The sequence below is a fragment of the Dama dama genome, chromosome 5 (genome assembly GCF_033118175.1).
Source record: "Dama dama isolate Ldn47 chromosome 5, ASM3311817v1, whole genome shotgun sequence".
Taxonomy (NCBI): Eukaryota; Metazoa; Chordata; class Mammalia; order Artiodactyla; family Cervidae; genus Dama; species Dama dama.
The window spans coordinates 15,076,883-15,092,262 of NC_083685.1; the positions used below are offsets into that span (position 1 = coordinate 15,076,883).

Sequence of the window (15,380 nt, forward strand, 5' to 3'; positions counted from 1 at the left end):
GGTCTAGGGGTTTAGGTGACTCTGAAGGTCCAGGCATGTTTTCTCCTCTGTAAGCTGAGGTGGTGGTGCCGATGAGCTGTAAGATTCCCGCCCCCCGCCTCCCGCCCCCGCCGACCTCGGTTTAAAAATTTGATTCCTTTTCCCACTTTTCTTTCTGAAAGTAGGCAGGAAATTTCTTGTCAGCCTGTGTGCATGTGGAAAACACAGGAGCACAAGGGTCCTGAGCCAAAGTCATCTACCCACAGATCAATCCTAAGTATAGTCCTGCTATGTTCAAAGTCCTCGACACACTTCTAATCATGCAGAGGGACAGGGAAAGATGGAGCTGGGGGAGAAACACAACGATGCACTATTACTAGACAAAGGCTGAGGCTGTTAAAATACGCACACAAAACCAGCTGGACTGTAAGTAGAGGCTGCAAACGAGTAGCTAGTGTCCAAGTGCATCAAACACATCCAGCACCCCCATGTGTGTGTGTAAACGTGCTTAAACCCGTGTGGAATATCTGAGACCGTGAGTGCTTTTAGCCAGCATATGGCTTATCCCAAACAGGACACAAATTCTGGTCATTCTGACGTTAACAAACACTTATTTATAGAAACAAATTTGTTTATAGAAACAAATTACACTGGGGAACACCTAGTTTTATTCTTTATAGGGAGATACATTCAAATGCGTGCCAAGTTAGAATTTTCCCTTTCAAAACTTGAAAGGGAATGTGTGAAACATTAAATAATAGTAGTTAAAATTAGAAATCAGAATTAATGTTCAGTAAATCAGGATAAATCAGACTGGTTCCATTTCTGGACCTCCAATCAGAAATAAAATCTTAGTGCTGTCTCTTTTTCAGAATGTGCAAAAAGTTAAGAATCAGGACCTCATACAGAAACTTCTGTGAGGCATTTTGTGGAAGGGAAAGCAACAAACCCATGCATTTCAGCAACATTAAAAACAAACAAACCAACCCCACAACTTTTCAGAAATAATGAATATGAGATGGTATCACTCAGGGAGTAATAATTCTTGCTTTATGGGTAGCTTTTAATCCTCTGTTACCTTAACAAATAATGCATTCACTACTGGTTTGAACCTGCAAAGCCAGAGAGAACCCTATTAATTTTGTCAACCCTTCTGGGAAAACAACTGGGTGAAATTTGTAGTGTTCGATCATAGACGATACCCCCAATCATGCAGAGACTGCAAAAAATACTGTCTAACCCCCTTAAAGAGAAATAGTGCTGATCTGGATTCCCTCCACATTGCACTGCGGGTCCCTCCCCCCATTCTCTCTGGCTTTAGAAAAGTAAAGCTGGCAGGGACAAATGGCTCCGTGTTGTTGGACAGGAGGAAAGGACACAATGACTCTTGCAGCCATCTAAGTGAGGAAGGGATTGTGAGCGCATTGAAACGGGAGATAGCAAAAAGAGCTGGATGAGCTAATGCCTACAGACCCAGACACAGACCACCGCTAGCAGGCAAATGCTTAGAGCTCCATCAACAGATTCTTACGTGCTCTGAAAAGAACCTCTTTGAGAACGAGGCTACAATCTTCCGGGCTTCCAACCCAGCTTTTTGTCGAACTTTGTACTCCTCCAACCAATTGACGTAGTCGGTGGGGCTGTAGTGTTTCATAAGGGAAGGCCACCTACAAGGAGAAAAACACCCCCTCAGCTTAACAGAGACGCAAAGGCAGAATTAAACATGAATCAAAAGCAGCTTTGGAAAACAGCGAAAGCGGTTGGGTTTAGGCATCAGGGGCGGCCCTGGTGAGGGACCCAGTTCAAATCTTCACTCGGCGCGCACGCACTCCCACACACCGTGACCTTGGCTTAGCAATATCAATACTGTGTCTCCACTCCCCACTTATAAAATGGGGACAGTCGTAGCAACAACAATCACAGTGATGGCAATCACAGTTAACATTAATTGTGCGCGTCCTAAGAGCGGGGCCCTGTGTAAGGGTCCCTATATATCAGCTCATCTAACCACCACAGTAAAAGATAGGTCTTCATCACAACACCATTTAAAGTCGATACATGAGGCTCCAAAAAGGGAAGCTGCTACCCCCAAGGTCACACGATGAGTATGCCAGGGCCAGATTTTATCCCGGGTCCTAACCGAAATCTGTGCTCTCGGCCAACCGCCAAAGGGATGCTGCGCCCGTTTCCCTCAAACGGCCGTTAGGATCACTGCATCACGGGTCCGTGTAAACATTTTAGCACGGAGTCGGGCACAAAAGAAGCGCGCAGGATGGATCAGCGGTGATAACCACGGTCGTCACCTTTGATGGAGGGCCGGGCAGCTGGGCGCTTCCCGAGACGCAATCTCGGTATCCGCGAGTCCGCCTGGCGTGGACGGAGGGGCCAGCGGCCTGGAGGCCTTTGTCTGTCTGTCCGCGGGAAGGGGTCCTCCCGGGGGTGGGGTCCGCGAGCCGGCAGGGAGGCGGCGGCGGCGGCTCGGAGCTGCCAGGCCGGGGCCCCGGGGTGGGGTGGGGGGCGCGGGGAGAGAGGGGGGAGCGCGGGCTCACCTCACCCGGAACTGCTCCTTCCACACCTTCCCGCTACCCTGGCACAGCTCGCGCAGCCGCCGGCAGGTGCTGGAGACGCGGCCGATGTCGGCGGCCGTCAGCGAGCCGCTACACAGGATGTACTCTAGCACCTCTCCCGGCAGGTTGACGAGGCAGCTGAGGCCCGCCGCCTCGGGCGCGGCCTCCTCCCCCAGCGCCGGCACCACTTCCATCGCGCTGTCGACCGCTGCCGCCGCCATCTTGTCCGCGTACCTGGGGCCCCGCGCGCGCGCGCGCGCGTTCGCTCGCGCCAGGGCGCCCCACTTGGCCCCGCCCACCCGGTTCGAGGGGCGGGCGTCGAGGTCCTCCCCCGCCCCCCGGCTCCCCACGCCCCGCCCAGGCCTGTGGCCACAGCCCCGCTTGGCCCCGCCCACCCGCCTCGAGGGGCGGGAACCGGGGGTCCCACGCCCCTCCTCCGCTCAGGCCCGTGGCCACACCCCCTCAGCCCCAACTGCTCGGGGAGGGCTGCGCCCCTGGCCGAGGGAAGGAAACGCGTCTTGGAAAATAACGGCGCTGTAGGCCTGGGAGCTGTCAGGGGACAGTATTAGTAGCTTCCATCCTCCGCAATAACCCTAAGAACTGTTCTTCCCAAGTTACAGATGGGGAAACTGAGGTTCAGGGAGATAAAGGGACTTGTTGGGAGTTCCTTGTCCTAGATTCTAACCCAGATCTGCTTGACTCTGCTTGACTGGATGCTAAACCAGTATTACAGCATACTGCTGTAATAATAAAACTCATGAGTGGGTGCTGTGCCAAGCATTTTAAGCACGTTTTTCACGGCCGCCTATGTGAGCCCGGCTGTGACAGGTACCATATTTATATTTGATCTACAGATAAGGAAGACCTAGTTCACAAAGGTGGGCGTACTCATTAAAAGTGACAGAGACAAAAAGTGGTGGAACCTGGATTTGAATCCTCCAAACAGGAGTTCCCATTCAGCTCCGGGCAGGCACTCTCTTTTTTTCCACACCTGCACCTGTTTCAGTTTTTCAGCTCAGTTTGGTGCCAGGCCCTGTACTGGGTGCCTTGGGGACACAGAGGTGGATAAGACAGTGTCCTTGCCTCCCAGGAGTTCAGAGTCCTCCCCCCCCCGCCCACCCAGTTTACCTTGTTTCTTTCCCAGAGGTTCCTGCCTTGGAAGGGGCTACCCATCCATGCATTCCTGCAAAACTGGAACCTGTTGCCATCCTTGTTACTTCTCTCTCCCTCACCATCTGGGTCCAAATGCCCAGTAGAGCATAACATCTCCAAGCCTCTGCTTTCACATCTATGAAATGGGGACAACAATAGGTCTTCCTATTAAATGAAACAATGCATATACATCAGTTCCCGCCGCTGAGTAAGAAATAAATCCAAAACCTAGGAGATGGAAACAACCTTGTTTCTGGGCTCTTGATTTTGTAGGCCAGGAAATGGTGAAGGGCTTAGCTGGGCAACTTTGAGGTGGAATCAGGTGGTGGCTCCAGATTCGAAGCTTTCAACCACTAAACGTGCTAACCGCTGTTAGATCCCATAACCTGGAAAAAGGGTTGAGCTGTGTGCTGCTGATGCTACTGCTAAGTCGCTTCAGTCGTGTCTGACTCTGTGCGACCCCATAGATGGCAGCCCACCAGGCTCCCTCGTCCCTGGGATTCTCCAGGCAAGAACACTGGAGTGGGCTGCCATTTCCTTCTCCAATGTGTGAAAGTGAAAAGTGAAAGTGAAGTCGCTCAATTGTGTCCGACTCGTAGGGACCCCATGGACTGCAGCCCACCAGGCTCCTCCGTCCACGGGATTTTCTAGGCAAGAGTACTGGAGTGGGGTGCCATTGCCTTCTCCGGAGCTATGTGCTAGCATACACCATTTCTATTTGGATGCCCAATACAGGTTAAGATTCATGTGCCTCAGTTACTTCAAAGAAGCTTTTCTGGGGGGGAAATAGGGAAGCAATTTCTTGTCTGAATGATCATTCTTAATATCCGTCAAATCTGTCTCTTCTCTCTCTTCAGCCACTGTCTCTGTTCCTATCTCTACTGTGGCTCCTAACAGTCCAGCCCTGGCCCTGAGAAGGTGAACATCAGCCTTGGTAACACTCAGATCTTGGCAAAGTTTCCAGCCTGTGAGACAGAAGCTGTTTTTTATGAATGACTCTTGCTTTCTGATCAATGACAAATTAAAATTAAATTTTCCTATGCCAATCCAGAGAATCCTCCCCAAGTCCTAGGAAAGAAGAACATTTTTATTGTTGAACATGCATTAAACCAGATGGTGATATACATCACAGGTAACCTGCTAATGAGACCACAGAGAGAAATCCCACCTTTTTATAGACAGCCAAACATTGCGTCATGTACATGTTCCCGAGATTAGTTCAATTGAGTTTAGTTCAGTTGCTCAGTCATGTCTGACTCTTTGCGACCCCATGAATTGCAGGACGCCAGGCCTCCCTGTCCATCACCAACTCCTGGAGTTCACCCAAACCCATGTCCATCGAGTTTGTGATGCCATCCAACCACCTCATCCTCTGTCGTCCCCTTCTCTTCCTGACCTCAATCTTTCCCAGCATCAGGGTCTTCTCAAATGAGTCAGCTCTTCGCATCAGGTGGCCAAAGTATTGGAGTTTCAGCTTCAACATCAGTCCTTCCAATGAACACCCAGGACTGATCTCATTTAGGATGGACTGGCTGGATCTCCTTGCAGTCCAAGGGACTCTCCCAAGATTAGTGGTGGCTTGTAAATTACCAATCACTTAAGAAGTAAGAGGATCTGAAACTTCTCTGTTGACCTAGTGGCTAAGACTCCATGCTCCCAATGCAGGGGACCTGGGTTTGATCCCTGGTTGGGGAACTAGATCCCACATGCCTCAAATAAGACCCAGAACAGCCTAAATAAAGTGTTTTGTTTTTTTTTTTAAAGCACTAAAAGGTAAGAGTCTGATCAAACTTTCCCTAGCCCAGGTCATGCTAAAGTCACCTGCTAAGTGGAGCACACATACTACCTGCCTTTGTCTCAAGGAATAATAAAATTTCTCACCTTTGTGATAAGCTGGCAGTTACAGCATAAATACAAGTGCTCAAACTCCCACATGGCAGGGAGACAAGGACACAACTTTCCTTGACATTTACATTTCAAAGAGATGGCTCCCCATGCCCTTAAAAGAAACAGCCCTGGGTTGTGATATTGGCCAAGAGGCTTATTTATCTAGCCTTTGAAAAAGTTTGCAAAATGTAGTATAGACACACAGTGGAATAATACTCGGCCATAAAAAGGAATGAAGCACTGGTATGTGCTACAACATGGGTAAACCCTGAGAACATGATGCTAAGTGGAAGAATGCATGTGAGGGACTTCCCTGGTGGTCCAGTGGCTAAGACTCTGCGCTCTCAATGTGTAGGGGGCTCAGGTTCAAACCCTGGCCAGGCAACTAGATTCCGCATGCCGCAACTAAAGATCCCATATGCTGCAACTAAGACCTGGTGCAGCCAAGTTAATTAATTTAAAAAAGAAGCCACACTCAAAAGGACAGCTATTGTATGATCACACTTCTATGAAACATATAGAAAAGGCAAATTCTTGGAGACAGAATGTAGACTAGAGGTTTACCAGGGGCTGAGAGGGAGGAGAGAATGGGGAGTTCTTGCAGAATGGGTACAGAGTTTCTGTCTTAGGGTGATGAAAAAGTTCTGGAAAGAGATAGTGGTTGACAGTTACACAGCATGAATGCCCTCCATGCCATTGAATTTATACTTAAAAATAGTTGAATTGTAAATTTCCTGTTGTGTATAGTGTGCCATAGTATTAAAAAAAATAAAAGAACCCACAGAAGATTCACATCCCTATGAAAGAGACAGAGGAGGGACTTCCCTGGTGGTCCAGTGGTAAAGACTCCATGCTTCCAATGCAGGGAGCATGGGTCAGATCCCTGGTCAAGGAACTAAGATCCCACATATCCTGCAGCGTGGCCAAAAAAAAAAAAAAAAGATAGCGCAAAGATTTACACATACAGAATTTATTAAGGAAATGCTCCAAGAAAGAAAAGAGGGAATGGGTCTCTTTTCATTTTGCTGACAGGGAAGATTCTAAGTTTTTAATGTACCTTTCTGCTGAACTGCTGACTGTATTTAACCCAAAGATGATCCCCACTACCTGTGTGAGCATGCTATCACTTCACTTGTGTCTGACTCTGTGCCACCCTATGGACTGTAGCCCGCCAGGCTCCTCTGTCCATGGGATTCTCCAGGCATGAATACTAGAGTAGGTTCCCATGCCCTCCTCCAGGGGCTCTTTCTGACCCCGGCATCTAACCCATGTCTCTTATGTCTCCTGCAGTGCACGCAGGTTCTTTACCATTAGCTCCACCTGGGAAGACACCCCGCCCCCACTACCTGAGTTCCTATTTAAAACCCCCTCACACAAGCCCAATCCTTGACTAACCTGCTCCCCAGAGTTCCTCCTGGGTGCCCTTCCCCTTCTATAGCAAGAGAATATCTTCCTGGACCATCAGGTGTATTTCTGGTTACCTTTGGCTGGAGGACTTCAAAATTCCTTCCCCATGAGACCACCACAGTCCAGCTAGAGAGACTATATCTCAACCTCCCTCAACATCTTCTATGGTTTTCCTTGTTCTCAAAATAAATCTTCTATGGTTTTCCTTGTTCTCAAAATAAATAAACGCATCCTTTCTCTTCTGGTCCAGGCCCTAGATTCTCTCTCCTACCTGCTAATTCAGGGCCACTTGCCTGGACTGTCTGTAGCTCCTACTCATCCTTTAGCTCCAACTCAAGAACTTGCCTCCAGGAACACAAGCCTGCTGATCACAGACTAAGCCTGCTTCACTCTCCTGCCCTCGCAGAACCCCCTTTCATTCATTCGGTACTTAGTTCAGGTGGTAAAGAATCTGCCTGCACTGCAGGAAACCCTGGTTCGATTCCTGGGTTGGGAACATTCCCTGGGGAAGGGACAGGCTACCCACTCCAGTATTCTTGGGCTTCCCTGGTGGCTCAGACGGTAAAGAATCTGCCTGTAATGGTAGAGATCTGGGTGTGACTCCTGGGTGGAGAAGATCCCCTGGAAGAGGGCATGGCAACTCCAGTATTCTTGCCTGGAGAATCCCAATGGATAGAGGAACCTGGTGGGCTTCAGTCTGTGGGGTTGCAAAGAGTCAGATATGACTGAGCAACTGAGCACACACGTGCTCCTAAATGGCTGTAATACATACATTGGCATATCGGATTCACCCGCCAGCTAATTCAGGCTTTGTGGGGTGTGGACAAAGAACACTGCCTCCTGTTTCAGTAAACAAAGAATGCTGCCACCCTCAAGCCAGCCACCACCTGGATGGTGCACCCTGAGGGGAATTCAGGATGGAGGAAAACATGGTGTTGGCCCTACATCGTTAGAGATACCTATCAAAGGGATGGTTTCCATGAGCCAGGCCTCTTGCATCTTTCCATACAGAAAAACGCACTAAAATCATTAACTTGAGATGTCTGTTTTTGGTTGTTTGTGTGTGTGTGTGTGTGTATGTGTGTGATTAGCAGCAATCTTTTGATGTTGGACTAATTTTTGTCCCCCCCCCCCCCCCCACACCCAGCAAAAACTCCTATGTATCCTGGCTCCTCCCTTTTTACTTTGGAACAGTTCCTCAGAGCTTTCTGAGAGGCTGACTTCCTGGGCTAGAGTCCTTAGTAAGGTCCCCAAAGAAAATGTAAGTTGATACTTTGGCCACCTGATGCGAAGAACTGACTCATTTGAAAAGACCCTGATGCTGGGAAAGATTGAAGGTGGGAGGAGAAGGGGACGACAGAGGATGAGATGGTTGGATGGCATCACCAACTCAATGGACATGAGTTTGAGTTAAACTCCATGAGTTGGTGATGGACAGAGAGGCCTGGTGTGCTGCAATGCATGGGGTCGCAGAGTTGGACGCAACTGAGCAACTGAACTGAACTGAAGCTTTGAGGTTGTGCATTTTTTGCAGTCAGAAGGAGCCTGAAGCTTTATTGTCTGGAGTCCTATTTTACTTTACTTATTTTCTTATTTTTTTTCTGGCCGTGCTGCTTGGCATGTGGGATCTTAGTTCCCTGATCAGGGATTGAGCTTGCACCCCTTACGGTGGAAAGGCAAAGTGTTAACCACTGGACCACGAGGGACGTCCCACGGGCCCTATTTTATTATTTCCTTTTTTTGGCCACATCACACAGCCTGCATGGAACCAGGGATCAAATACAGGCACTCGGCAGTGAAAGCCCGGAGTCCTAACCACTGGACCGTCGGGGAATTCCCTGGAGGCCCTCTTTTAGAAAAGGGACACACAGGATAAACTCGTAAGTCAACTGGGGGAACTTTATGTAAAATGAGGGAAGAAGGGGCGTTTGGTGAGGGTCGCAAGGTTTATCATTAATTTGATAATGAACACATTTCTTCCTATAAAAGGTAACCTCCGTGTAAGCAGGGGCTCTGTCCCATTTGCTCAACTATTTGGTGGCTCAGATGGTACAGAATCTGCCTACAGATGGGAGATGTGAGAGACAGGGGTTAGATCCCTGGGTTGGGAAGATTGCCTGTAGGAAATGGCAAACCGCTCCAGTATTCTTGCCTGGAGAATCCCCATAGACAGAGGAGCCTGGCGGGCTACAGTCCATGGGGTCACAAAGAGTCAGACACGACTTAGTGACTAAATGACAACACTCCATTGGAATGACTGATTAAATCATTGGGCATTGACAGTTGATTCAACCTCCAGCCCCCCTTCCCTCTGAGGAGCTCAGGGGCGTAGGACCAAAAGATCCAACCCTCTCATCACCTGGTTGGTTCCCCTGGCAACCAGCCCCCTTCCTCAGGTGCTTTCCAAAAGTCACCATAGTAACATAAACTCAGGTGTGGTTGAAAGCGGCTTGTTAAGAATAACAAGACACCTTCATCACTCTTATCACAGGAGATTCCAAGAATTTTAGGAGCTCTGAGCCAGACACAGGACTGAGACCAAATATGTAGCATAGCATGCATGCTCAGTCATGTCTGACTCTTTGTGACCCTGTGTACTGTAGCTCAGGAGGCTCCTCTGTCCATGGAATTCTCCAGGCAAGAACACTCAAGAGGGTTGCCATTTTCACTGGGTAAGCCTGAGAGCAAATATATTCCTTATTATAAACCACGACATCACAGGCATCTTACACAGCAAAAGAGACTTTGCAGATGGAATCAAGTTAGGAATCTTGAGATGAAGAGAGAATCCCGGACAATCCTGTGGGCCCAATGTAATCACAAGGGCCCTTATCAGACAGGCGGGTGACTTTCCTGGTGGTCCAGTGGCCAAGACTCTGAAATCCCAATGCAGGAGGCCCCAGGTTCGATCCCTGATCAGGGAACTAGATCCCACATGCTGCAACTAAGAGTTCACATGCCACAACTAAAGATCTCACATGCCACAATGAACACTGAAGATCTTTACTGCCATAACTAAGAGTCAGCGCAGCCACATGTATATATTTACATGCATGTGTGCTCAGTCACTTCAGTCGTGTCTGACTCTTTGCGACCCCATGGACTTCAGCCCACCAGGCTCCTCTATGGGATTCTCCAGGCAAGAATACTGGAGTGGGTTGCCATGCCCTCTTCCAGGGGAGCTTCCTGACCCAGGGATCAAACCCACGTTTCCTGCGTCTCCAGCAATGCAGGCAGATTCTTTACTGCTGAGCCACCTGGGAAGCCTTTTTTATGTATACATAAAAGAGGGGCACAGGAGGGTCGGAGTCAAAGAGAGGGGATGTGATGATGGATACAGAGGTTGGAGTGATGTTGGGCCGTAAGCCAAGACATGTGGGCAGCTTTCTAAAAGCTGGAAAACCTAAGAAAATAGATTCTTCCTTAGATCAGTAGCAATAAGAAATTAATACAGATTTAATAGAGATTTTACTTTTCTATTGCTGCTGTAACAAATTACCACAACTTAGGGTCTTAAAACCATCACAACGTGTGATCTTATTGCCCTGGATGTCAGAGTCTCAAGTGGGTCTTAGGAGACTAAGCTCAAGATGCGGCAGAGCTCTGTTCTTTGTGGCGGCTCTGGGTGAAACCCTTCCTGGCTTGTAGAGGCTACTTGAATCCCTTGGCTCATAGCAGCATGACTCCAACCCCTGCAGCAATAAAGTAGTGTGCCAGGGAGATGTTGTGACTGTTAGGCAGCGTTATTGTGGCAACAGATAATGGATACGCAGAAGCAGGTAGAACACACACACACACACACACACACACACACACAATTGCAAAGCAGTACCTCCACTATGCCAAGCAATTGGTACAGACAGGAAGTATAGCTGGACGGTGGAGGAGGGCTTCTCTGAAAAGGCAGTGTTTGAATCCTGCCCTCAGCAATGGAGGTGGGATCCGCAGAAATGAGAGGGCAGGGTGGGCTCTCTAGGTGAGAGGCGTGGCAGAAGCAAAGGCAAGCTAGAAGGAAAATAAAAGCTGTGTTTAGGGCCCTTGGGGGCAAATCAGAAGACTGGATGGTTTGGCTGGAGTAGTGGCCTAAACAGAAACGCAAAAGACTGCTTGTGGCCAGAGCAGCCAGCGAGTGTTGGCCAGAGAGGTTGCTCTTCCCCCTCTGGTCCCTGGTGGTCTCAAATGCCTTTGAGCAAAGACGAGGGGGGCTGAAAGAGACGGTTCTGGAAAGGGCAACCTGGGGGCAGTGTGCGCTTTTCAAGGAAGGTGATGTTATTAGCTCCAGCTTGGAGGAGCAAGGAACAGGTGTCTCTCCCCACAGATTTTCCCTGAGGCTTTTCTGCTAGTAACTACATATCCATTAGCGACTCTTTTCAAAGCCTTCAAAATAGAACTAATTCAGTTACTCACTGCTTAATGTTTAACTAATGCCACAGATACTACACCGTGAGTTGGTAGTGTGTCTTAGAGGCTTTCTTGCCTTTAATAGTTTCTTTTCCCCAATATATCCTTGTGGCACATAGGACTCATCACTCTTGAAGATCTCAAAATTCCTTGAAACAGTAAATTAGGGAGGAGAGAGTGGGGCTTCTAACACCAACTTCCAACCTCGACTCTGACTTCCAGCCGAGAAAACGAAGATGCCAAGAAGCCGGGAGACCCATCCACCCTTGTCCTCCCACCCTGCCCCCCACCCCGGTCTAGTAATATAAAAGATTTGCGTTTAAAAAAAAAAAAATCACTTTACTAATTTACTATTTACTCTGGTTTTAATCTTCTGCTATTTGATTAACTTAATCTTATTTTCCTCCAGAGGCTATTGCTAAAGTGATTTCCTTCTACTGATGTGGGTTAAGCTCTGTACTGATTGTAAATACGTTCCCTGTTTTTTGCCTCCTCAGCGGTTTTGCAAAGGGTACAATGAAAAACAGAAGTACATTTTTTTTTTTACTATTCAACTGACTGCGAAGGCCATATTCTGTATTGATCTGCTGTTACTCAAAATTCCTTTTTTTCCTTCCCCCACTTGTTTCCCACTCCCTTCTCCTTTGATTTGTGGTTGGGAAGGTTTTGTTTCAGTGTAAACTTGGATTTTTCACCTGGTTGCCAGGCTACAGAAGCCACCCCAGTCAGGAGGCACACAAATGTTAAATTGTCCCCAGCCACCTCTCGAGGCTGGGCCTGTCAAAATTCCAGTGTGTATATGGGTCACATGGAAGAACTGGTTAAAAATGCGGCGGTGGCAAACCTGAATCCCCAGCGAGCACTAATGAGCAGGTGTGGGGAGAGGGCAAGGATTTGGCTTTTAAAACCAGTGGCCCCTGTGATGGCAGGTGGTCTGGGAAACCCAGCACCTAAGTGTCAAATGGCAAACAGCAACAAGATGAGGCTGTTTTGAGTTTCAATAAGGAAAAAGGACTGGGACTTCGCTGGTGGTCCAGTGGTTAGGAATCCGCCTGACGTTGCAGGAGACACGGGTTCAATCCCTGTTCCAGGAAGATCCCACATGCCATGGAGCAGCTAAGCCTGTGTGCCACGACTACTGAGCCTGTACTCTGGAGCCCTTGAGCCGCAACTACTGAAGCCCACATGTCCTAGAGCCCCGCGCTCTGCAACAAGAGAAGCCTCCACAATGAGAAGCCCGCACACCACAACTAGAGAGTAGTCCCTGCCTGCTGCAAATAGAGAAAGCCCACACACAGCAATGAAGACCTAGCACAGCAATAAATAAATAAATACATATAGAAAAGAGATGAGAAAGTTGGAAGGAACCAGAGCTAGTTTACTCATGTATAGGACTATTCCGTTCTGTCCTATTCTATTCCATTCCATGCCGTTATGTTCTGTGTGTGTTGTATATATTAACTCATTTAATCCTATCGCAAGGCAATGAAGTCAAAATCACCACAACCTATTTTACAGTGAAGAAATGAAGGCACAGAGAGGTTAGGCAACTTATCTAAAGTTGCACAGCTCAGAAGTGGAGGAGCCAGGATTTGAACTGTGATAGTCTCTTAGCAGCACTGTGTCAACTGGAAAAAAAAAAAGGCACAACCTAAAAGGTTGCCAGGAGAAATATCAATAACCTCAGATATGCACATGACACCACCCTTATGGCAGAAAGTGAAGAAGAACTAAAGAGCCTCTTGATGAAAGTGAAAGAGGAGAGTGGCTTAAAGCTCAACATTTAGAAAACTAAGATCATGGCATCTGGTCCCATCACTTCATGGCAAATAGATGGGGAAACATTGGCTGACTTTATTTTTTTGGGCTCCAAAATGACTGTAGACGGTTACTGCAGCCATGAAATTAAAAGACCCTTACTCCTTGGAAGGAAAGTTATGACCAACCTAGACAGCATATTAAAAAGCAGACACATTACTTTGCCAACAAAGGTCCATCTAGTCAAGGTTATGGTTTTTCCAGTAGTCATATATGGATGTGAGAGTTGGACTATAAAGAAAGCTGAGTGCCGAAGAATTGATGCTTTTGAACTGTGGTGTTAGAGAAGACTCTTGAGGGTCCCTTGGACTGCAAGGAGATTTAACCAGTCCATCCTAAAGGAGATCAGTCCTGGGTGTTCATTGGATGGACTGATGTTGAAGCTGAAACTCCCATACTTTGGCCACTTGATGTGAAGAGCTGACTCATTTGAAAAGACCCTGATGCTGGGAATGATTGAGGGCAGGAGGAGAAGGGGACGACAGAGGATGAGATGGCTGGATGGCATCACCGACTCAATGGACCTGAGTTTGGGTAAACTCTGGGAGTTGGTGAAGGACAGGAAGGCCTGGCGTGCTGCAGTTCACAGGGTCACAAAGAGTCGGACACGACTGAGCCACTGAACTGAACTGAAAAGTTAAGAATTATGTTTTATGTGGGACCTTGCTGAGAACTCTAGCCTGGGAAAGGCAACATCTCAGATTGGTCTGTGGAACTGTTCCAGAGAAGAAAGATGTAGGGGTATGTAGGCATTTTTGCTGAAGACAAATGGACATGAAGTCAAACATCAAAAGATTACTGCTAGTCACACACATGCACAAAACCCAAGCCCTCTCAAGTTAATGATCTTAGTGGTGTTCTATGCATGGGAAGATGTAAGAGTCTAGGTGCATTGAAATTATTCCTTGAATATGTGTCTTTTAACTATCCAGGGCCAGTATCCTGTTTTTCTCCATCCTGACTCCCCATCTGGGTACGCTGAGGGGGAGGGGTGGGTTGTCCAGTTGTTTACACAGGAATGGCAGGAACATTTTTTGTTTACTGAAATGGCAGTCAGCATTTTTTTTTTTTTTTGGTCTGAAACCAGGTGGTAGTTAAAAATGCAGATTCTCAAGCCGGACGGTCTGGGCTCAAACTCCATTTCTAATACTTACTAGCTGTGTTGACTGGTTGAGCTGCTTTCGCCTTGAAAGTGAAAGTGTTAGTTACTCAGTAATGTCCAACTCTTTGTGGATCTATGGACTGCAGCCGCCAGGCTTCTCTCTCCATGGAATTCTCCAGGCAAGAATACTGGAGTGGGTAGCCATTCCCTTCTCCAGGGGACCTTCCTGACCCAGGGTTTGAACCTGGGCCTCTGGGTTCAATTGCAGGCAGAGTCTTTACCATTTGAGCCACCAGGAAAGCCCCAAGCTCTTGCCTTAGTTTCCCAAGTTTTAAGCTGTGGAGAGCAATGGTAACATGTCAGAGTATTCTGGTAAAGACTGGCATTTGATAACTGTTAGCCATTATTTTAATTCATTTCTGAAGGGCAGTGTGGATTGAGTGCTGACTTTCTGCTTCCTTGCTGATAAGCATCTCCTGTTTGAACTTGGCCCTGAGGCTCAGGGATGGGGCAGAAGAGTCAGGAACAGTGTGAAGGGTATCACTGCTGTTGGATAAATAACTTTGTAATTTAAAAGGTTGACTATCTAATAGCTTGTGCTTTTTGACTGGGAAATAGGTGTGAAGGTCAAACTGGCTACAGCATCTAAATGGCCATGTTCAAAAGGGCTTGATAAAGGCCACCCTTCACTTGATCCTTTCATATTAGCCACTCTGTCAGGGTATTTGGGATCGCTTCTTTTCATCTGTCCTTTAAATGCTTTTTTTCCTTTGATGTGGACCATTTTTAAAGTCTTTACTGAATTTGTTACAATATTGTTTCTATCTTTTGGTTTTTTGGCCAAGAGGCATGTAGGATCTTAGCTCCCAGACTAGGGATCGAACCCACATCCCCTGCATTGGAAGACAAAGTCTTAACCACTGGACTGCTGGGGATGTCCCCTTTTATTGCTTTGGAAGTCTCTTCCTTTTAGAATAGAGTCTGAAGTCAGCTGGGAATTAGGTTCAGGGAGAGAGGACTGAGGGAGAAGGTGGTACTCTCCCTTTGGGATCCTTTCTAGGGATGCA

At 47.7% G+C, this 15,380-nt stretch overlaps 1 protein-coding gene across 3 annotated transcripts in view; it reads right to left on the minus strand.

Annotated features, from left to right (window-relative positions):
* The window catches only part of FBXO21 (F-box protein 21), a 36,557-nt gene extending 33,765 nt beyond the window's left edge, over positions 1–2,792 (minus strand). For all 3 annotated transcript variants that reach the window (XM_061141871.1, XM_061141870.1, XM_061141869.1), the window contains exons 1-2: positions 2,529–2,792; positions 1,511–1,646 (exon numbers count right to left, since the gene is read on the minus strand). In XM_061141871.1, the coding sequence (XP_060997854.1) occupies positions 1,511–1,646; positions 2,529–2,767 (375 nt within the window). In that variant the 5' untranslated portion in view covers positions 2,768–2,792. The remainder of the gene's footprint in view (positions 1–1,510; positions 1,647–2,528) is intronic.
* Positions 2,793–15,380: the final 12,588 nt, after the last annotated feature.